Here is a 24,126-nt window from a genome sequence, read left to right as displayed (position 1 = left end):
TGGATTGGTTAAAGGTCAGATGTCATAGCATTTGTTCCACGCGAGTGTATGAAAGTGATATTTCTGACAACACATTTTAGCCTTTCTACTTTTTTCAGTATTTATACTTAAAATAAACTACTCTCCTTTATTGTAGTTTGCAGGAGTAAGATTTCTGCTTCTTCTGAACTGCTGCTACGTGCTTTTTAAAATGAATCAGTGACCAAAGCAAGGAGACACAAAAACAGACATTACCTTTTTATTTTGCTCAGCGACACATATTAATATACATGTATATACAGTGCATGACACCTAATTTACATTTTAAGAAAGTAATTCCAAACAAGCAAAAAACAAAAGCAGAGAACCGATCTCTCTTGCACCATAGCCTTTAGTCAAACTAAAAAGCATTCGTACAGCCTAACGAAACAGCAACACTCGAATATCTGCACCTGTGTAATAAAATGTCCTACCATAAACATTCATTTCCATACAAATCACAGATGGTTTTATTATGCATAGAGGAAAGTGAAGTTCACAGGCAGGCTGGCTATGATGTTTCCTCTCAGATCTTTGCCAGTAATCAGTTCCTCGGCATTCTTAAGTGAAAATATTTTCCTGCAATGGATTAGTCACAAGCACCTTACATGTAAAATCCTTTAATAAGGTACAATACACAGATATTATTCCATGTTGTTACCAATCTGTTTTTTTTTTTCAGCTATCACATTAAGTGACTTAGTTCTAGAGTTCGCTAAAGTGTATTCTGAATGAAAACCCTTATATTATATACACGAAATGCAGTGAGACACAATCACATACACAACTTTTTAGTAGAGTGACTGTAGTGTGAATTACTCCATAACAAGGTGATTACAAGAAAAGGGAGACGGGTCCTTCCACACATCATGGTCATTTTTTCAGACACAGGCTTCAGGTTTATTCCCCAACAATAGCAGCAACGCTAACTGCTATCGCTCATCCGCATACGCGCCGGGAGTGTAAACACAAAAGCACCTCTTCTGGAGTACAGTAAACAAACGGGCAGATAGCATTCAAAGAAATATGCTACTGGATACGGGTGCATTCTGCTACTTTGACTATATTAGTGTCAATATATACAATAACATTTAGTGGATCATTATAGAGCATGATATTTGTGAATTCTTGTTAATGGTTTTTTTTTTTAGAACCTGATGATGAAATGGTGCACTATATAACAATGCATGAAAAAAGCACTAAGGTTGAGAGTAGATATGTACAAGACAAGGACTTTTCCACATGGCTTTCTGAAGTGTCTGAGAAACGTTTCTGAAATGTTCGAAACTCTTTTTGTTCACACGATGACTAACCAAAAAAAAAAAAAACACACACCATAAAAAATAAAACACAACAAAAGCCGCATATGTTTAAGCCACAGGCCTTCCAGTAGTGTACGATGGCAGAGTGAAGAATAGCAAAGCAAAGTGCGCCCTCTACCTGTGCAGCATCACATCTGCAGACTGAAATGTCTGGACCCCTTACAGATGTCGGCATTGTCAGATGTATTTTTATTTTATACATATTCCTACACAAACTCAGGGAATGACAGGGACGGGCTAATCAAACCTCTTACAGTCCTGCATTCCACACTCAGAGAGAAGATATATATTCTCTTTTGCCAAAAACCACATAGTGGCAAGACCTCACATGTCCAGGAACAGAATTCCCACCAAGCAGGGAAAATTAAAAACATTATAGAGAATACAATCTGTAAAAAAAGTAAACCAAACAAAAATGAAACCAAAAAATAATATTGTAAATGTAATGCCCATCTATGATCGTGAGATATTCAGGGGCTCTCCACTGAGCAAAGTTATTTTGGAAGACTACGATACATTAATGCTATTTCAGGAAGGAACATAAATAATCTTCTTAAATAATTCCAGGCAGCCAAAAGCATCTAAACATGTAAATAACGGCTCGGATAACAATGACTAGGTCAAATCGACATGTGATCTGATGCATCAGGTACAGAGTGATTACGGATTAGTCAGTTTCTGTACTCTGCAAGCAGGGTCAAAGTGAAGCGGTGTGTGGAGGCCTTGCTTTGATCCTGCAGCAACACCACAAGGAAATGACCCCCCTCAAATATCTGCTTAGTGTCCAGACATCTTCCCAGTTCACAATAAATAGGAGAGTGTCAACAGTAATGTTACAGTACATATGGTCCCTACCTTTGCTTTGACTGTAGTAATGTTCAGTTTTAGCATGCGTATTTGAGTGGCATTCTTGACATGTGCACACAATGTCTTTTTTGTTGTTTTGTTATAACACTAATCAATTTTGGTCCAATTTTAAAGGTGACAGATGCTGTATATAGTAGATAAAACACACACGCGCGCGCACACACAATCCCAAAATGCACATTACTTAATGATCATTGCTATCGGTAATGAACCGGTGTGGCTCTAGGCCAACGTTTGGAGTGTGGGTGATTCTTAGGTTTGCCTTAGGTGTGGTGAAACAAGAACCAACATCCTCCTCACATCCCTCACCTGTGCTCACTCACAAACCTGAGTTCACGTGAAGACGCCAGAATTAGTGAAACAACGATGGCCTGTTCTGCCCCACTGTTCAGAAGCCCAGAGGGGCAGGGGGCAGGTGGAGGACATGGAGGGGGAGGGCAGAAGCAGCACTAGGGGGCGGGTGGGTTGTGGGGGCTGTTGTTTTTGGACTCTTTTAGGGCGTCTGGGCTCCGGACCGCTTGAAGGTGCCCAGCAGACTCTGCACGCCCTTCTTGACGCTGGAGCCCACCCTGCGGGCCACTGAGTCAGCGGGGGGGCCAGGCAGACAGGAGCCGCTGCTGCTCGGGGGTCTGGCGTCCAGACATTTCTGATACCTCAGCTGAGACCAGACACAAATGCAGTTAGACACACAAACACAAGACCACGATTCCTGCACCACTTTACAGCATGACAAACGTCTCAAGTCAAGCAATCGATATTTTAAAGAACGCGGTAATATTGTAGTGTTTAAGTTGCCATATACGTTTAAACGTGAAATATAATCTTTGGTGCGTTTGATTTGTTTGCCCGCTGCACCATCACCACATTATGAAACCTTGAAGCATTCTAGATTTAGATGTTCTTTGGAACTGAAACCCAACCATTCCCCTTTGTGCTGTATTCACTGGACAGTCAGGCTCTGTGCAGATCTCACGTGTTGTCCAGTCCCCTCTGCTCACTCACCATGCAGGCAGCCTGTACAGCCTCGCTCAAGCTGGCTGCGTTGGGCTCACACCAGAACATGTGGCAGATGAAGTCCCCGGGGCCCTCCGCCATGATGAACGCAAACGTGTGGACGTCCTTCCCAACGCCCATGAAGGACAGGAAACGCACGCGACACTCTGACAGAACCTCCTCGGTCTAATCCGCACCCACACAAGCGAAAAATAAACCGCATCACAAAGGTTTAATAGGCTTGGGGCTTGTTAGTGTAGGCCTTGTGGGAATGATGGAGGACGAGGGAATGGTGGACAATACTTACGTCTGAGAGCAGAACTGTGAGAGTAGCAGAGGCCACATTGACAGTTACAGGGGTCCATTCGTCTTTGTGTTTGGTGAGGAGGGCGCTCTCCAGTGCCAGGTTAACTGTGTCCATGCCTAAGTGGGTTCAAAACCACCACTTAATACCAACCACCATGGAAAAACAGAACAACCTCAACAGGTGATTCACTCTAGCAAAGGCTGCTTTGAACACACACACACACACACACACACACACACACACACGACTTAACTAAAACAGGATCCAGCCTTAGTCATAGATGTTCAAATTTGACCCATTTCTGCATTGGTGCAAAAAGGGACTTTTGAAACCATAAGTGATTATTCTTTTCCCAAAACTGCACTCAAAATAAATTTAATTGTTGCATCATCCTGTATCACAATTCAATATTCTGAAAGAGGAACAGAGAAGCTTTAAGGTTGAGTCAGACAAGAACTTAATGCCACAAATCCCCAAGCCAAGGACCCCAGCCAGAATGGCTGGATAGGAAAGTACCAGTGGACCAGGAAGCACACAGCACAGTGTGCCATCAAAGACCAAAAATGTAACTCTCCTTACCTACTGGCTTTGCCACCAAGACGTTGCCAAGGTAGCGCACCTGGAAACGCTGGACCAGCTCATTCTTTGGTGCTGGGAACTCTAAAATAAATAAATAACTTGTGAATCAATCAATAAATCAATCAATTAATTAATAAGGCTGAGGGGCATCTACTTTAGCCATAGAGGAAATACGTACTTACAGTAAAAGGAACTGCAAACAGTAAGAATTATTCTTTATAGTGGGTGGAGTGGTAGATGCGTTAGCATCATAATCTGGTGTATTACCCTGGAATGGGATGTCCACTAGCTTGGCGGGGTCGATGTTCAGTCTGGTTAGACTGGACTTTGAGGACTTTCTCTGGGCCATGATCTGCAGGAAGAGGCAGGCAAACCACACCCAGTTAACCCCCGCCAACTACACACAGTGACCTTTAACACCCCTCCACTTCAGTATTTGAGAATTATAGCAATGTTACACCATCCTCTCCTGATATGCAGTACTTAACTATAAAAACAGAAGCCATACTTTGAAGCAACCTGGCTCAATCACGTGCTCATCATTTCTAAACAGTATGATTGTGCCATGACAACAGTACGAATTGCATATAAAAAACATTATACAATTATGATTTGTAGATCACACAGTGGTTTCGAGTCCCAGACTGAGGAATTAAAAGTACCCATAAAACTGGGTGAATCTTCCCTCCCAGAGAAACGCTCACCTTGGAACAGATGTCGTGCATGCTGGTGGCAATGTTCTTGGCAGGCGTGTCGCAGCGGAACACGTGACACTTCAGGACGTGGGTCAGTTTGTCTCGGGCCACGTATGCAAAGTCCCTGGGGTGAGAAGCGAACGTTCATAAGTGCGCGCATGTAAACAAACGAAGAGACACACATTTGAGATGAAGGGACGAAAGACAAACAGGCATCCATGGGTGAGAGCGGGAGTCCACACGATGAAATGGGAGCTACTGCTACTTAACAGGAAAACGAAATCATTTAAATATATTATGAATTTAAGCTCTACAACTGAAACTTCTATTTATCATATATATATTTTTAAAAAATCACTACGGCATCTTTCCTACGGTAGTGAGAATGAGAGTGGCGGAGATGGTAAGGTGAAAACTAGCCACAGCGACATATTGCCATGACAACCACACTTATGGAAAATGGTGCACGGTAATAGCGATACGCTACCTCTCCCTGAGTCCCGCATGGAAGCAGCGGAGAGAGAAATCAAACAAGGTTTGAACAGCCAATCAGAAGGAGGGAGAACAAGCAAGAGAACGTAAAACCCAACCAGACGCTACACACTGAGTCACTGAGCAGCGCTTACGGCCAGCGCAGCCCGTCAAAGTCAAAACTGCACGAATTCACAAGCTCAGTGGCAGAGATCTTTTCAGACATTCGGACAGCTCAGCTACGCCCCCGTGGAGACTTGCCGATGATGGACGCTTAAAGACCACAGTACACAGTCCTTTATAGCATCTGTTTAGCTGACATCATCTTTGGTGGCTTAATTTAAACTGGCTAAATGTCACAACTTCCATTTTAACTTAAAACTGGTCAGTCCTGGTACAGTGGTGGTGTGAGGAACCAACGTGTGGAAAGAAAAACTCAGAAAAAAACATTTAAAAATTCATAGTAAAAATTCAACACTAATGCAGAACATTAACATTTGGTTACACCAGTGGTTCCCAAACTTTTTCTGCCGTGCCCCCCTTTAGTAGATGAGAATATTTTTGCGCCCCCCCCCCCCCACCCCATATTGACTAGGGATGTGTTGAAAACTTACAAAAACAATAGGTTCACAACTTTGGTCAAACATGAAAAAAATAAACTGTAAGAAACCTTTTAAATGGTTCAAGAATTCTAAATATAATTTAAAATAAATAAGGAGATGAAATATGAGAAACAGCAATACATATGCGGCTAGTTTGCAAGTGCAGACATCACGCAGAGCACAAAGCATGTAACGGCCAGAAATATGTGTACTGTCTCTTTAAGGGAGCGAGTTGCGCGCATATGGAATATTGTTTTTTTTTTTTTTTTTTCTGCCGTAGACCGACTCAGACCACTGCTCTTTAATTTATTTCTGTAAGTAACGCATTAAATGAGCTTTGGACAACTCACCAGTTCATGTATAAACAGTCAAGTAGTGCTGGAGCCCAGGTTTATTTTGGTCAACCAGCAAATAAACGGACTAAGTGGAATACCACCAGCACGAGTATTAAGGTTGAACTAACTCCGAAAAGCAAGCAATACAAGCATAGAATTAGACTGAATAGATCTGTTTTTATGGATCGGTCACATTGTCCCCGATACCCGATCTAGAATTTTTTCAGATATTAATATCGGAATCGGTGCATCCCTAATATTGACACATGTGCACGTTTTACTTTCAAGCTCCGCGCCCCCCCTGCAATAGCTCCGCGCCCCACCTAGGGGGCGCGCCCCCCACTTTGGGAACCACTGGGTTACACCATTAGAAGGAGTTTTAGAACAAGACCCTATGATCCTACGCGGTATAAAGCACTCCAGAACACAACAGGTTAAAATCAGAAATATCTGATTTCTTTGCTTAGTCCAGACACCGGTTCTGATGAAGAGCTGGGCTCGACCACCGGACTGACCTGCCGTTGTCCCTGCCGACACCCCACACGCGGATGCTGACGATGGGCTGGGAGTGGAGCATGGCCTGGCCCAGCGGGTCGATCAGGTTCAGCATCTCGTTCTCCAACACCAGCAGCATGTCTTTACCCTGCACAACACGAACACGTGCTCAAACGTCCCGCCGGTGCCCTCAACACGCGCGGGCGCTAAACGCCGAGCAGCTCACGCACCTCTCCCCAGATGCCAGCGGTGTCGTGCAGGTTGTGTTTATGGTAGGACAGCTGCCTGATGCAGTTATTGACAGCGATGCTGCTCTTGCCAGGTGCCATCTCTTCCTCCGATATCTCCACCCAGCCCAGAGACCGCACAGCAAAGCACTGGGAAACCAAACGCAGCACAGGATTAGGAACGGAGCCAAAGGCCCTGCACTTCAGACGGGTTCCTCCCATGTCCAGGCCCGTACCTTTGCCTCCGCGTCGGTGCTGTACGAGTTTGGTTTCTCGTCTCCCTCCGACTGGGAATAGCTGTACAAAAACAGGCAGAGAAAAGTTTGAATCCGACAATAAGAACATAGAGGGGTTTGCTGAACTACTCCTCAGAAACACAATACTGTCCATGTGTTTGTGAAACAGTTGTGCTTGGAGCTGGTGTATCACACATGCAGTGGTCTCCATTGGTTCAGGTATGATGGGGGAAAAAACCGGACAATATGGGGTCGCCGACTGGGAAACACTGACACACAGTTATATCACTCAGCTTCAATCCACTTTGCTATATTTCTATATGTATTAGTGAACGTAGGCCCACCTGAGATTGATGGAGGCATAGCGCAGTGTAGCCCCCTCAAATTCCTTTAGACTCTGATCAGAAGTTACATCCTCCTCCTCCTCCTAAGCAACAGGATAGCAGCAAAACACGCAAGACTTAGTGTGTGGTCACCAGCTGCTGTACGGTTAAAAACAACAGTGGGCAGTTTGAAATGAAAATCACTGTACCTACCTTCCACAGTTCGTCGTTAAATCTGTTTGGACGGGACACACCGTTCCATTTGACCTAAATAGGGAACAAAAACATGTTTTATGCTTGATATAGACACTTGAACCCAGAGACTGGTGAACTTGCTTTAAATTAATGCAATTGCTTGAAGTGCCAGAATTAGCAAAAAAAAAACCCTATATTGGACTCAAACACAACTAGATGACTCTTCAATTTTTTATTCCTTCTTGCACAACATGCTTTACTAAAAGCTCTAAACATAAAAAGCGCTGGGGTCTTTCACACGCTAATACGGTGAGATGACAACGAACGGTCACTCGTACCTGCGGCTCCTCCGAGGGGGTGATGGCTGGGGAGGTGCTGGATGGCCTCTCCTGGGCTGCACCCTCCTCTAAGGGAGAAGGCGGCTCCCACTGCGTGGTGCCCGTGGGAATGTGCCAGTAATAGGTGCCAGAAGTGTCCCGCACCCGCATCCAGCCGGCCGGCAGGTCCGTGTCCGTCTCGAATGCACTGCGGTCCCAATAAGACTCTGACATTCCCAAAGAAGAATTAGAAATGGCATTGATAAAGAGGCATTAAAACGTTTAACACTTTGCTTGTCTGCAGTGACACTTCTTGAGGAAAAGAACACTCAAAGTCGAGCAAACCTGAGATATGATGGCACAAAATTGTGAAAAATAATTTACATCATGACCAGCTTTATGAACAGCCTAATTCTCTCACACAAGGTATTGCAGTGAAAGCAGTAAAAAAAGTAGCATAAGAGAGGGTAACGTTCAAGCTACCTGGGTCTCCATCAGGAGTGCTGTTGGCTGTGCTGCCCTGGGACAGAGACATACAGCTGGAGTCCTCATCACTGGCCCCGTTCTTGCTGAAGAGCAAACATGGGGTCTGGTCTCCACATTCACTGCCCTTCTTCAGCTCACTGGTGCTCTGCGTCTCAGATGAATCTGTGTCCTTCTCTCCACTGTTAGAAGGGGGGTTCTCCTCTTCCTCTTCTTCCTCCTCCTCTTCCTCCTTCTCATTATGCTCTTTGCCTTTGGGGACCTCGGACGTGTCAATAAGCAGAGGTTCGTTGGCAGTGTTCCTAACAAAGTCAGAGCACAGGACTTTCAGGGTCTTGTTATTCTCCACATCGTCCCTTGGGTCCCCACGGATGGAGTTGTGGTTTGGGTTTCGGTCCGGGGTTTCATTCTCGTTCTCGACCAGGTTAAGGTTCTGGTCCGGATTCCTGTTCAAGTCCTGCTGCTTCTCAGCCACTTTGCGCAGCTGGTTCTGGCCTTCCTTCATCCACTTGGCATGGCTCCCAGACACGGGGTGACCCTGCTCGTTCTCCTGGTTCCTGGCCCGCTCTTCCTCGCGGTGCTGCTGGGACGTGTCGTCATCAAGTCCACCCATGCCGTTGAGGAGCTGGGCGGGGGTGGTGCTGGCGTAGATGCGGCGGCTCTTGGGAGAGGCGGTACACAAGCCTTTAGCCTTGCCTTTGGGTCCTAAATCTGAGTCTAGAAAGGCGCTGTGGGTGCAGCGCAGGTCGAGGCTCAGGGAGGGTGGCACACGTGTGTTCTCGTTAGCCAGGTCTGACGTGCTCTCCAAAGACATGGCACAGAGATAGGAACCTACACAACAGCACAGAAGCAAGAAATTAACTGCCAGGGAGAAAGAAACTGACACTCCAGCACTGCATTCAACCCAGAGTCCGACTGCACTGATTGATAAACATCGTAGCAAAATCCAATAAATAAACACATTCCAAGTTACATTTATTCTTAGCTCACGTTGGTAGGTATTAAAGTCGTGACATGACGACTCAGGGGAATAAAAGATCCGGAAAACTTATTTGCGCTCATATTCATCTGAATGACTAGTACCAAGGCCTAGTACTGCTGTTCGTGGAGCTCGTTCATTTTCTGGTGCGCATCGTTAGGCGATGTGTAAAATGGTCGTGTAAAACCTCCTCGACTCTACCGTTAGACGAATACGCATCTTGATGTTAAACTAACACACCATATTATCAAGTGTAGAAAAGACTCGCGACTTCTACGACGTGAAGCGCCCGTTGTGTGTGGAGGAGCCCCGCAACACCACAGCAAACCTACTGCGCTAGCCGCTTATCCAGCTTCCCAACTCAATACCACCAAAGGCCGAACGTTAGCTGGAGGGTGACCGGCTAACACAGCATCCTACAGGGTTACTACGACCAGCTAAACGTTACAGTACCGACATAAAAACAATAATCATCGAATAAATCTACGACTCGCTGTTCGCTTCCCACAACATAAACACACCCTTAGCCGACCTAGCTAGCTACTTACTACATTATCAGCGCCCAACGACGATAAACCGTAAATTTCACACATTAAATAAACAATTTTACCTCAGCACTCACCTTTTTTTTTTACAAAGTATCCTTCATTAACGCCCCGCAATTGTTATAATTAAACAACCAAAATCGAAAAAACGACCCCCTCCACAGCGCATCTAGTGCGGTGTATTCGTAAGAGCGTATCGGCTAGCCGGCTAACGGTTAGCCTCTCCTACGTCATACCTCCCACGTTAGAGGGGCGTCACGCGCCGGGATATGGAAGTTTTTCTGTATCAATTTTCAAATGAAAATGTAATACGTATTTGCATTTACATGTTCCACTCATACAATCAACTTTGAGCTCAAAATTCAAATTCAAATGCAATAATTCCATTTACATTTGCAATGTGATAGACGTCTATTCATATTTCATTTACACATACATTTTGATGCTTTATTTGTGTCTTTATTGAAATGAAAATGTATTTCCCATTTGAATTATCAAGTTCATGTGATCATGCAAAGGTTGTATCAAAATTATAATTAAAATGCTATTCGCTTAATATGCTTTGCATTTCGTGATAACACGTTTGAAACTTAATTTTCAACCTCACCACCAGGCTAAAAAGATGTCAATATTCAAACGTTAATGGAGAAATAGCGCCTCTCCTGTTTGCACTAACATTACGATACCAACAGCGCTCAAACTGTGTCAAAATGCATTTTGAAAGTGCAATCCGAGCAGATTGCATTTTCATTTCCATGGTCTTCCACTATAGTCAAATTATAGTCAAATTAGATTCCACGGCTTCACTTTATTCAGCCAATCAGGTTCCACAGCTTTCCACATCGGGCAGCCAATCAGGACTGGACTACAGCACGCGCAGCAGTACAGGCGAGTTTTTTTTAGACATGGTTGCAGAAGCGCTCATTAGATTAATTCAAAGGGTAGCAGACGAGTCCTTATGGTGAATTTACACTACATTAGTGTGAAATGTTAATCGATCAAGTGGCGGACATCTCTGCCTTATCTGGCGCTGATGTGACTGTTATTGCCAAATTGAGCGCTGTGGCAGAGCAACTGTGTGCCTCAAACTACGGCGGTAGAACGGCTGACCTCCGTGAAGCGTCTCGTGTGATCAGAAACAGAAAACCATTTCTGCTCGTTAATGCTGGTTTATTTAAATAAACATTTGTGCTGTCGTATTTTTAAAGTTATAAAGCGGTAATTCCTCGATGAGTGATGTTATCCAGAATCCCCCAGCGTCCCTGTTCAGTGTGGTTAATGCCACAGACGCGGCATTATTACCTGAACCCGCAGGTAATCCTCTACCAAGCCTTGATCTGTAACTTGTAATCATGACGCGAGCAGAAATTTTAGAAGCGAGCAAAAAACTGAAACGCGCGCTGAAAACAGGGAAGTGAGCGCACTTAACAGCGCTCGGTTTTCTTGATTTTGTGTGCTCAGTGTGTCTGACTTGCTTGATTGAATCTTATCTTTGCGCTCTCATATTAAAGACCGTAATCTCACTCCATACTACACCTTGTGGGTTCATAGATTGTCCTTGTTTGAGTCGAGTGGTCCTTATGTTTTCATGCCTTGGTAAGTCCTTAGTATAAGCTTCCGTTGTCTACGTTTCATGCCTTTCCCTAGTCTCAGACTATACCTTTGGGGTTCATAGATTGTGTTTGTTTAATCGAGTGTTCAGTGTACGTTTTTATTCTTTGGTCTGTCTTTCGTACGAGTTCTTTCCCTCTACGTTATAGTTTGCCTAGGTCTCAGACTACACCTTATGCCCAGTTCACACTACACGATTTTAGGCTGGTTTTTCAGTCGCCGACACAAACTGTGGTCGGAGGCAAATCGGCGATCACTCAGCGCTCGCTCTGTTGTGTAGTGTGAACTGCTGAAAGACGCTCGCCGAGCCGTCGCCGAGTGGTCGCCGACTCATCGCAGACGACCAGCAGATATCTAGCATGTTTAATATCTAACCCAGTCGGCGACTGTGAGTCAACAGCAGCGTCTAGCTACAGCCAATGTGAACGCGGAGAGAGAACCGCGGCACCGCTGAAGATATCTCTGAAGAATGTAAAAAACTTTCAAGAATGCTTTCAAAACAGTAACCCAGCAAACACACAATCCTCACCTTTCTTACAACTTTACTACAATACTGTGTTTAAGTTATTGTGACAGCACTGGAGAAATAGTGTGATTGATTATATCTATGTTCACTGCAACGGAGAGATGAAATAATTCTGGCAACTTGGGACTATGGAGTGTTTAAACGGTAAAAAAAAATAATAATGAAAATGTGGAGTACATGTACATTGTTTTTTTCTTTATGTGGTGTTGCTGGTTCTCGCGAGTTTCGTTTTCGTGTTCTCGTGTTTTTGGACGGCAGCCAGATGAGTCTGCGGTTCCCCAGTTGTGTAATTCGTGAGCCCGCGTCGCCGATCAGTCATGTAGTGTGAAGGCCACAACAACTGAAAGACTCGCAATTACAGCACAACCAGTCGTGTAGTGCGAACGGCACAAAACCTGACGACTGAAAAGTCGTGCAGTATGAACCTGGCATTAGGGATCATAAATCAAGACCAAAAACTCGCCTGTACTGCTGAGCCAGAGCCAGAAACTATATGGCTCTGTGCTGAGCGTGCTTTAGTCCCGTCCTGATTGGCTCCCTGAAGTGGAAAGGGGAACCCGATTGGCTGAATAAAGTGGAGGGCTGTGGAATCTGATTGGAAGGCTTATGGGATCTAATTTGACTATAATTTGGCTATAGTGGAAGACCATGGAAATGAAAATGCAATCTGCTCGGATTGCATTTTCAAGATGCGTTTTGACACATTTTGAGCGCTGTTGGTATCGTAATGTTATTGCAAACAGGGGTGGCGCTATTTCTCCATTAACGTTTGAATATTGACATCTTTTTAGCCTGGTGGTGAGGTTGACGAAATGCAAAGCATATTAAGCGAATAGCATTTTAATTATAATTTTGATACAACCTTTGCATGATCACATGAACTTGTTATTTCAAATCGGGAAATACATTTTCATTTCAATAAAGACACATATAAAGCATCAAAATGTATGTGTAAATGAAATATGAATAGACGTCTATCACATTACAAATGTAAATGGAATTATTGCATTTGAATTTGAATTTTGAGCTCAAAGTTGCTTGTAAGAGTGGAACATGTAAATGTAAATGCGTATTACATTTTCATTTGAATATTGACACAGAATAACTTCCATACCGGGATGGTCACGTCCAGCGGGCTGGAGACGTGGTTCGACGCAGCGTTTGTCTCACGTTTTTTATTTTACGTTATTGTCTACAGCAGAATCTCTTTGCCTGCGCTTTCCAAAAACGTTTAGTAGTGATATGACGTTCACTACCAAATGATGGAACCTCGTTTGACCTATTGGAAAATACACATATTTGACACATTATTGTTAAAATAATTATATATCGATACGTTGCCTTTATTATAGATCAGTGGACTGTACCGGACCCTGTGTTACAGTTAAATGACCACTTGCCTAAATATGTCTAAAGGTTCCAACGTCACCGAAATACTGGCGGATCCATGCCGTTTCGATAGGTTTGACACTGTCCTTGTGATTGTAAATATGGGAAATAAGGACGCAATAAGGGGTAAGAAACATTAGAAAGTTTCAGAACACATCGACTCACCTTCCAGTACTCTGCCAGTATATTTTGCAACATTTTATTTCACTGCATTTTACATAAAAAGTAAAAGTTGTGAAAAAAAATTACATAGGTTCCAGCACTTTTATTATTAAACATCATCATTGAACATCATTAATGATCATCATCGGATTCTGCTTTGTGAAATATGATCATCTGTGAAGTGTAAATTTTGCAGTGCCATTTGACCCTATGCTTCCTGTCATTTCTGCTAACCACCAGGTGACATTATTCTGGTGTCATTTTTCATTGTTTGGAAGGTTATAATCATTTAGTGGCACAATCCTCAAAACTTTCACTAGGATTTGTTTGTCCATCACCAGTATTTTGTGTGACAGAGGGGAAAAAATGTAGTACAAAAACTTACAGCAGAAATTATTAATTGTACTTTCCTCTGTAAAACTGGGTGTCATGATTTGTGCTACACAGTCAGAGACCCCACATGACCCCCATGTCAATGGACATGTACCACCCATTCATATATATAATCTATGGTTCACACATTAGTTAGAGCATAGGCATTGTATTGAGCTTCAGTTTGCTTCACTGTGCACTGCCTGTTCATCAACGTGATTCCTGACATTCTCCTCTCATCTCTTTTGTCTAGTTGTTTATGTCCACGGGATTTTAAAAAATCCCCTTTTGCTGGATGATTTTCCATGAACAGTATATTCCTGACACAGCTGCATGAGAACACTCCACAAGGTTGGTGGTTTTGGAAATCTCCATCCAGGACAGTCCAGCACCAGGGACCAGTCTAGGGTTTTGGAAATCTCCGTCCAGGACAGTCCAGCACCAGGGACCAGTCTAGGGTTTTGGAAATCTCTGTCCAGGACAGTCCAGCACCAGGGACCAGTCTAGGGTTTTGGAAATCTCTGTCCAGGACAGTCCAGCACCAGGGACCAGTCTAGGGTTTTGGAAATCTCCGTCCAGGACAGTCCAGCACCAGGGACCAGTCCCGCACCAGGGGCCAGTCTAGCTCCAGGGACCAGTATATCTCCAGGGACCAGTATATCTCCAGGGACCAGTCTAGCTCAATGGACCAGTCTATCTCCAGAGGCTTTAAATATATATATATAACAATTCTAGTAAGTGGTTTTTAATTTCCAGTGTCCACCGATGCAGTGAGATCTGTGCCTTCAATGTTTACATAGTCCTAAACAGAGACAAACAGGAACGTGTCTTTGTTTGGCATTTTCCTGTTACAAACACATTTGTTTCTAAATACCCACTATGGTTCAGTCACACATGACATCATCTCGGTCTACAAGAAAGAATACATGGAAAACACTGACTAATGGTTCATGGCGTGATAACTAATGAAGACTTACGCAATCATTTTCCAGAATGTTCTCCAGAACTCTCACAATGTCCATGAAGGAGGGCCTCAAGGAGCAGAGGTCCTGCCAGCAGTCCTTCATCATTTGTATCCTGTGGCACAAGGGAGGGCAGGTTTTCAGGAGCAGAGCCCACACTGAACGCTAGACTCTTTGTTACCATAACAGATTGTACCATAAACATGTTGAGTGATATTTTGTAGTGTTAGTCTTATAGCAAAATGACACCAGATTCCAGTGAGTAACTGTACTTCAGTAAGATGCATAGAGTAACTGAAAAACTGTAGTGAAGTACACAAAGTTTCCTTCATCAGCTGTGCAAGCAAAGTGCATCTGAATTAGTAGAAAGAGGAACCTCTTTGCTTGCCTGTTTCTCTAGAAATGTTTTTTTTTATATATACAGCATACATTAACGTCTCTTCTCTCTCAGTGTACCGGATTATATTGCTTATATATTATATTTACTTCTCTATTAAGTTTTCACGGTGGTTATAGTCTTTTACTTTACTTAGTTAATGTTGAAGTCTGTTTAGTTTACATAGTTAATTTCTCTTGTGTAGTTTGATCTTATAGTGTATTTAGTTTACTTAGTTTATTTAGCTCATGTTTATTGTGTAGTTTATTTAATACTCAGTGTTTACTGCTGCACCTGGGTAGGAGTGAAATGCAATCTCAGTCTGTACATACTACAGTATTGACCATTAAAAGCTATGACTTTTATACTCACACACACACACACACACACACACACACACACACACACACACACACACACACACACACACACATACTCACACACATACTCACACACACATACTCACACACACATACTCACACACACATACTCACATCTCTGCCCTGCACTCCTCCGGCAGTGCATTTCTGTGACCAGCACACACGTAGCGTTCCACGTCCTCTGATGTGTTTAAATGTGGGTAAGGCACACTCACGCCTAAAGCACGTTAACAGGGTACTATTTCACAGCTGCTAAATGCAAATAGCACTGAAAATATATTGTATGAATATCTGATTTCCCATGACTAACAATTTTTAAAAGCCAACTGTCTTTTAAGTCATTATTTCCTGCAGGTACACTTACCAAATGTTAGCATCTCCCAAATTAGTATTCCAAATGCCCAGACATCCCCTTTGAAGCCGTAGGTTTTATTTCTGAAATACTCTGGAGGGTACCATCGAAAGGGAACTCGTTTCTGCAGGGAGACAGCATCACCACCACAACATCATTTAGTCAAAACAAGAAAACAAGGTGCAGTAAGAAAATGGTACAATGTGCCATGTGCACGCGCGCACACACACATACACACACAGTATATTTATTGAAAAATCATTGAAAACACTCTCCCCTTAAAGTGTAGGAGCCTCCCAGCCTTACCCTGGAGGTCTTCTGATATCTGCTGTGCCTGCTCGTGAGATCCTTGGCTAAGCTGAACTCTGCCACCTTCACGTCGTGGGGGAAACTGTGCACCATGATATTGCGCAACGCCAGGTCACAATGCACAACCTGACTAGCAGACAGCAAAGCAGTGTCACGTGGTGAAGTGACAGCTAAAAAAGTCATGCGACTGCTATATAAAGGGAGTATAGCTCACCATTTTAGAGCGCAGGTGGTTCATAGCGTGTGCTATGTGGTAGGCCACGATGGTGAATCTGTGCTGAAGCTCCTTGTCCTGGTGTAAGTCGTCTTTATTCACTCTTAAGAAGTGGAGGAGGTTGCCTTGATTCACATACTCCATAATTAGCATATATGGAACTGGAAGAGAACACTATGTGTTAGCAGTTCATATTAGATTAGTGCATGATCACATCGACCTCGTGTGATCATGCAGAACACAGAGCCCAGTCATCAGACAGCCCAATTCCTTTGTTTTCCTCGTAACGCATCCTGAATTGTTCACATCTGTGCAGCTTTCAGGGAAGATTAAGACTGAGCAAAAAGATCACAGCGTACTCTCAGAGATGTCCCAGTCCACTAGCTGCAGCAGGTTCTTGTGTGTTCCTAGCTTCTGCATGATTGAAATCTCTTTTTCTATCTGCTTCTGGTTATTGTCTGAAACACGATGGAGGGAAAAAAAAACACGAAAACACACAGTGAGCCAAAAAGTGACAAAATGATCAGGTTTGGATTTACTCCAAAAACAAATGTAAAAAGATCAAACTGAATCACTTTTGGAAATCTTGCAGGTGAACCTGGCATGTCCTTTGATAGTGCCATGCATCATTTTTCCTTCATAAAATATTCCTTCTTTTCCAGCCTTGATAAGCTGATTCAAAGTGATGTCAGCCTTATTAAACTGGGAAACCTGGGAAATGCAGTTTAGATAGCCACCATAATTTAACATTGCTAAAGTCAATATCAATGTGTTCAATGTATAGTATTAATGCTAGTGTAATAATATATTGTGAAATTCAACTATATTACCATTTGTGGCGATCCCCAAAGAGACCTCAAGCTCCCTCTTTTGGGTTGGGAGCAGGAAAGGGTATTTTGTTCCAGTTTGGCTGTAAGGTCTTGTAGAGGACAAGAGTTGTTCTCCTGACGGACATCTTCAGGGGACACAGCCAAACATTCTGTGTCTTGCAACCTTAACTCCCTAAGGGTCTGCTTCAAAGAGTAGTATCTGTAGGATAAAGAGGGCATCATGTCTACCTCCAATTCAAGAGCTTCCAAAATATTTTTTTATTAGAGGGGAACAATGACAATATACTTTATAATTATGTGACAACTGTAAACTCACGTTTTTATCCATATTAAAAAAATTATGAATATCAGAATTATGAAGACATATGCAGTTATGAGTAGAGGCATCATGGAAACTCTACCTGAAAGATGAGACAAACCATTTTTAAAATTACATTACAATTTATTGATCATGTATTATTATTATTATTATTATTATCTCCTTCCATCTCCTTCCCCTACTAGCCCTACAGTTCAGAGTAGTATTTGACAATGGTAAAAACTTTGCTCGCTGCCGTTGGTATTATTGTTGGTATTGTTGAGTCACTTCGCATTAATTCTGTAGATGAACTGTTGTGGAGAGCCATATGAATTGCTACTGAGGACTGGTGGATTTCAGAGATTTAAGGGGAGACTGAGGAACACCTCCACCCCCCCTCCATCTCTCCTGGAGGGTCCCTCTGCTACACCTGTCACATTCATTCAGCACTATTCTATTTTCTCTGCTACTTTCTCTACTTTACTTCTCTCTCTACCTCCTGGGTTTTATGCTAAGTCATCTTGGGTATGCTATGTAAATGTCAGAAACAAATAAATAAACAAAGAACATTTGCATCCATTTTAATTGTGCAATATTTTTGAACATTTGACAACAGTTTATTAACTAAAACTGGAATTCTACATAATAGTTCATCGATCACAACTGTGTGCTTAACTACCCAATATGCCATGTTTGCAGTTAGATTTGACACATAAAATGATTCTGGGCCAGGCCAGAACCAGGTTCCTCATACATATAGGAACGAGTTATATATAATACAATTGAGTTTTGCCTGGCCCAAGACATTACAGGCATACAGCAGGCCTCTGAACTTGGCCGTCTGACCCATTTCACCAATGCGCTTTACTCAATATGCCATGTTCGCAGTTAGATTTGAGAGCTAAAATGATTTTGGGCCAGGCCAAAATCAGGTTCATCATACATAAAGGAACTAGTTATGTATGATGCATTTGAGTTTTCCCTGGCCCAAGACATTACAGGCATACAGCACGCCTCTGAACTTGCCCCTGTGAACCATTTCACCTGTGCGCTTTACTCAATATGCCATGTTTCCAGTTAGATTTGAGGCATAAAATGATTCTGGGCCAGGCTAAAAACAGGTTCCTCATACATATAGGAAGTGGTTGTGTATGATTCAATTGAGTTTTGCCTGGCCCAAGACTTTACAGGCATACAGCAGGCCTCTGAACTTGGCCATATGACACATTTCACCTTTGTGCTTAACTACTCAATATGTCATGTTTCCATTTAGATTTGAGGCATAAAATGATTCTGGGCCAGGCTAAAATGCGGTTCCTCATATATATAGGAAGTAGTTGTGTATGATTCAATTGAGTTTTGCCTGGCCCAAGACATTACAGGCATACAGCAGGCCTCTGAACTTGGCCCTGTGAACCATTTCACCTGTGTGCTTAACTACCCAATATGCCATGTTTGCAGTTAGATTTGACACATAAAATGATTCTGGGCCAGGCCAGAACCAGGTTCCTCATACATATAGGAACTAGTTATATATGATACAATTGAGTTTTGCCTGGCCCAAGACATTACAGGCATACAGCAGGCCTCTGAACTTGGCCATCTGACCCATTTCACCAATGCGCTTTACTCAATATGCCATGTTCGCAGTTAGATTTGAGAGCTAAAATGATTCTGGGCCAGGCCAAAATGAGGTTCCTCATACATATAGGAACTAGTTATGTATGATGCATTTGAGTTTTGCCTGGCCCAAGACATTACAGGCATACAGCAGGCCTCTGAACTTGCCCCTCTGATCCATTTCACCTGTGCACTTAACTACTCAATATGCCATGTTTCCAGTTAGATTTGAGGCATAAAATGATTCTGGGCCAGGCCAAAATCAGGTTGCTCATACATATAGGAACTAGTTATGTATGATGCATGTGTTATTTGTCTGGCCCGACGCCTTATAGGCATACAGCACACCTCTGAAATTGCCCCTCTGAACCATTTCAGTGTGCTCTCTGTGCACTTAACTACTCAATATGCCGTGTTTCCAGTTAGATTTAAGGTATAAAATGATGTTGGATCAGGCTAAAATCAGGTTCCTCTCTTAGGGAGTGACCTGTTCTTCATGATGCATTTGTTATTTCTCTGGCCCACCATCAATAAGGCTTTCAATAATCCTCTGAAACTGCCCCTTTAAAATGCGTTCACCTATCTGCCCACTGCTCAATATGCCATGTTTTGTGCTGGTATTTCTTCTTCCGATTATTTGTGTTCTAGAACAGCATTTCTGTGTTTTTAGTTTTCAAATCTATGAATATGTTTCCTTACGTTAGAAATGTTGATGAATTCAATCATCATGTACAAACTGCATACAACTGAAACGACTTGAAATAGAAACCATTTTACAAATGAAATGCTTTCATTATATTTTTATTTTTTACATTCACAAAATCAGTATGGGAAACAATAACCTCTTAAATGTCTGCTCCCACGCTCGTTTAATGTAACGTTTAATCTATCGCTTTTAAACAAAGTGCGCAGCAAACACGCATCGTGAACATAACCTTTTTGAATAAGTAACCAACATACGGTGCTGCGAATAAGTAACCAAACGAATCTCAAACTGCGAATAAGTAACCAACTTCAGCCTCGTCGATTTCTCACGCCGAAAAAAATCTATAAAGAGGTTAATAAAGAGGTTTAAAGAGGCAACCCTGGGTTTATTCAGTTAAACATGAAAATAGTACTGTATGCCTACATACTTTAAGAGGGCATATTCAGTCAAACATAAATTTGTAAGCCTACATACTGTACATTAAAAGGGGTTGATAACATGTTTATTCAGCTAAACATGAGATTTAAAATGTAAGCCAACATTTAGTACATTTAATCTGTTTTCGGCGGCGGCGACTCTTCCCCTGGGCTGCATCAGTGCTTGACCCAGCGTCAGCAGCATTAGCAAACTGGTAGAACTCCTACAATAAACTAATTCCGCGTTGCATAAGTATGGGAGGTATTTCCTGCCAATAATAAAACTAAAATGAAAACACTAAAATGAAAATGAAAATACCGTTTTGCCATTTCTTTTTCCATACATGTGTGAAAATATTATGACAAAATTAAAAATAAAATGAAATCACTTAATTTGCAATTTAATTTTTCACTCGAGCACGGGTCATATGTGACAAATATAAAATGAAAATTAAAAAGGAGGATTGGCGCTACCTGCTGGTGATTTTCTTTTTCATTTTCCACTTTTCATTTTCTTTTTCCACTTTTCATTTTCGTTTTCAACTTCACCAGCATGCAAATACATGTAAATGAACAGTAGGCGGAGCTACAACTACAGTACCTCCCGTGAAATCCAGAGAGGGCAGCACAAGCGACATGGCTGACGTTTTACTAGAAACGGCAAATGAGATTGTGAGGTTGGCGAATTGCCAGATTATATATTGCTTAGATGTGAAGTAATCTAGCAGGTTAATAGTGTTGTATGTCGGAATATATGTGAAGTGGTAGAACGCTTAGGGTCTGGATCGGGGACCATGGAAAACCGCTCAGTGCGAGGTCGGCCTAGGTTGGACGTTGCGAAGAGACGACGGTGAAGTTGGTTACTTATTCGCAGTTTCAGATTCGTTTGGCTACTTATTCGCAGCTCCTTATTCGGTTCACGATGCGTGTTTACTGCGCACTTTGTTTAAAAGAGATAGATTAAACAAACGAGCATAGGAGGCTAGGAGCATACATTAAGAGGTTATTGTTTCCCATACTGATTTTGTGAATGTAGAAAAAAATATTAAAATATAAGGAAAGCATTCCTTTTTGTAAAATGGTTTATATTTCAAGTCGTTACAATTGTATGTAATTTGTACATGATTATGGAATTCGTCAGTATTTCTAACGTAAGGAAACATATTCTTAAATTTGAAAACTAAAAACACAGAAATGCTGTTCTAGAACACAAATCAATCGGAAGAATATACAAGCACACAACATGGTATATTGAGCAGTGAACGAATTTACAGGGGAAGGTTCAGAGGCTTATTGAAGGCCTTAGTTATAGTGGACCAGATAAATAACAAATGAATCATAAAGAACAGGTCGCTCCCTAAGAGAAACCTGATTTTAGCCTGACCTACATAATTTTATACCTCAAATCTAATTGGAAACATGGCATATTGAGTAGTTAAGCACACAGGTGAAATGGTTCCAGACCCTAAGCGTTCTACCACTTCACATATATTCCGACATACAACACTATTAACCTGCAAGATTACTTCACATCTAAGCAATATATAATCTGGCAATTCGCCAACCTCACAATCTCATTTGTTTCTAGTAAAACGTCAGCCATGTCGCTGTGTGCTGCCCTCTCTGGATTTCACGGGAGGTACTGTAGTTGTAGCTCCGCCTACTGTTCATTTACATGTATTTGCATGCTGGTGAAGTTGAAAACGAAAATGAAAAGTGGAAAAAGAAAATGAAGTGGAAAATGAAAAAGAAAATCACCAGCAGGTAGCGCCAATCCTCCTTTTTAATTTTCATTTTATATTTGTCACATATGACCCGTGCTCGAGTGAAAAATTAAATTGCAAATTAAGTGATTTCATTTTATTTTTAATTTTGTCATATTTTCACACATGTATGGAAAAAGAAATGGCAAAACGGTATTTTCATTTTCGTGTTTTCATTTTAGTTTTATTATTGGCAGGAAATACCTCCCATAGCATAAGGTGCAAACAACTTTAGTCTTGTCAATGTCTCCATTAGGAAGCTTCTTAAAAATGAATTTTCCATGAAGCAAACCTGGTGGCTTCGTGGCTGCATCCATGTAAGCACACGTGCGATTCGTTGTGGGTGGTAATTCACAGGTTTGAAAACTCGTTCTCGCCCCCTACTGTGCAATTTGGTTAGGAATATACTCGAGCTATCAACTTGATATAACTAAGGTGAAGGTGAAAGTCATCAGTTTGCTTACCTATTTTGACCCAGCTCCCAACCCAAATTTAAGAATAGATTAATGGCGATATTTTTTTATATCGCCCGAAAAGAGTATCACATTATTGAACGGCACTAACACCAATAACGGCCCACCACTAATAATAATAATTAAAGAACATTAAGAACATTTTTAAAGACCATCCTGGAGCATGAAAGGGATTGGGCAACATTTTTACATTCAAAATCTGTAAATAAAGATTTGCTGCAAAACCAAGTCTCTATGTTGTTTCAAAAGTTACTTATCAAATGCTCTGACTGACAAGAAATGCTATTAGAGAAATGCTATAATGCACTGTTGAATGTTGAAAGAAAGGCTGGTACTCTAAACTGCATGGAATTCATTATTCATTAATTTTATGCGTTTTCTACTTCAACAATAAACATTTTTGCAACTTAACACCTAGTGGCAAATCTGCCCCAAGATCAGGTACATGCAGTATTCCCTGAGACTGCAGTGTTGGGGAAGCTACTCTCAGTATGCATGTAAGAGCCAACCACACTACTACTAGAATGATAGAAAATGTAACTAATATATAGGTTACTTGTTGGAAAAACACTACACATGACAAAAGCACCCATTATTAAATGACTTGAAGGTAACAATCACTCGATCACTGATTCAGGCACGTTTTAGCTCTATTACGGTCATATTTTTGTAATATTGTAATTTTCAATTCCAAAACAGCACCACCGGACAGTGGTACAACATAAGCAAAAGATCTGAGAGAAGAGGTCAAATCAACTTACTAGAGAAGACGTGAATAGCTTCAGCCTTCTACCATGGGCCGACAACTTGTGGAAATAAATGTGATGTTATAGAGGAAGAGGTCATTTCCTGTCACAGGCTATATCTGAAGATCTGTGTGGCCTCTATACACCCAGTCCTGTGTAGGACATTTCAATTTGTGGGTTTTTGTGGTTTCAAAAGTCATGTCCTTAGTCAGAATACTTGCATTAACATTATAAAAAATGTTATATGAAAGGTTTGCGAATAAATAAATGAATGAATAAAATGTAAATTCATGGAAAATTCAATGTACATTGCCAGTCAAGTGTTTGGAGACATCTGACTAAGTTTTTATTAGTAATTACAGCTTTATAATCTAAAATTGTGGCATTATGCTTAAATCTGTTTCCAACGCAAATAAATAATAAATAATTTGGCAAAAGGTATTGGCCTGCATATGAATTAATTTGCAAAACACAATTTTAGATGCACCCTTTTGCCTGGATCCCACGGTCTGCAGCACATCACCCTTATGTAGAGCTGCGGTTATTCTGGTGTTCTTTGACTATTCTAGTCATTCCTACAACTTCTGCTTCCTTCTTAAGACAAATGTGTTCGCTAAACACAACTACACTAC

General features: G+C 41.9%; 2 protein-coding genes across 2 annotated transcripts; both read right to left on the bottom strand.

The window, feature by feature from the left end:
* Positions 1-222: 222 nt before the first annotated feature.
* Positions 223-10,205, bottom strand: apbb1 (amyloid beta (A4) precursor protein-binding, family B, member 1 (Fe65)). Its single transcript, XM_077020020.1, has 14 exons — positions 10,067-10,205; positions 8,466-9,296; positions 8,004-8,209; positions 7,684-7,737; positions 7,492-7,574; positions 7,148-7,208; positions 6,915-7,061; positions 6,705-6,832; positions 4,791-4,905; positions 4,354-4,438; positions 4,087-4,167; positions 3,508-3,623; positions 3,210-3,386; positions 223-2,865 (listed from the first exon to the last, which is right to left on the bottom strand). Exons 2-14 carry the CDS (start codon positions 9,277-9,279, stop codon positions 2,701-2,703), a joined length of 2,232 nt encoding a protein of 743 aa, XP_076876135.1. The 5' UTR covers positions 9,280-9,296; positions 10,067-10,205; the 3' UTR covers positions 223-2,700.
* A 3,589-nt stretch (positions 10,206-13,794) lies between these two features.
* LOC143525746 (tyrosine kinase receptor Cad96Ca-like) lies at positions 13,795-23,989 on the bottom strand. Its single transcript, XM_077020019.1, has 11 exons — positions 23,510-23,989; positions 17,789-17,873; positions 17,473-17,671; positions 17,218-17,353; positions 17,002-17,100; positions 16,643-16,803; positions 16,426-16,554; positions 16,132-16,243; positions 15,882-15,984; positions 15,027-15,126; positions 13,795-14,851 (listed from the first exon to the last, which is right to left on the bottom strand). Exons 2-11 carry the CDS (start codon positions 17,860-17,862, stop codon positions 14,795-14,797), a joined length of 1,170 nt encoding a protein of 389 aa, XP_076876134.1. The 5' UTR covers positions 17,863-17,873; positions 23,510-23,989; the 3' UTR covers positions 13,795-14,794.
* Positions 23,990-24,126: the final 137 nt, after the last annotated feature.

Source organism: Brachyhypopomus gauderio, chromosome 10, assembly GCF_052324685.1.
Source record: "Brachyhypopomus gauderio isolate BG-103 chromosome 10, BGAUD_0.2, whole genome shotgun sequence".
NCBI lineage: Eukaryota > Metazoa > Chordata > Actinopteri > Gymnotiformes > Hypopomidae > Brachyhypopomus > Brachyhypopomus gauderio.
The sequence above is the reverse complement of the archived record's forward strand: the minus strand, read 5'-3'. Positions and strand labels throughout refer to the sequence as shown.

What these genes read in the sequence shown, in the direction of transcription:
- apbb1 (XM_077020020.1), bottom strand. Translation starts at nt 9,279, where the DNA reads ATGTCTTTGGAGAGCACGTCAGACCTGGCTAACGAGAACACACGTGTG. An exon ending in TATGCCTCCATCAATCTCAG is followed by an intron (nt 7,209 to 7,491) that starts GTGGGCCTACGT and finishes GTTTTTGTACAG; the next exon opens with CTATTCCCAGTCGGAGGGAG. An exon ending in GTCGGCAGGGACAACGGCAG is followed by an intron (nt 4,906 to 6,704) that starts GTCAGTCCGGTG and finishes TTCTCACCCCAG; the next exon opens with GGACTTTGCATACGTGGCCC.
- LOC143525746 (XM_077020019.1), bottom strand. Translation starts at nt 17,862, where the DNA reads ATGATGCCTCTACTCATAACTGCATATGTCTTCATAATTCTGATATTC. An exon ending in TTGGGAGATGCTAACATTTG is followed by an intron (nt 15,985 to 16,131) that starts GTAAGTGTACCT and finishes AACGTGCTTTAG; the next exon opens with GCGTGAGTGTGCCTTACCCA. An exon ending in ACATTCTGGAAAATGATTGC is followed by an intron (nt 14,852 to 15,026) that starts GTAAGTCTTCAT and finishes GTCTCTGTTTAG; the next exon opens with GACTATGTAAACATTGAAGG.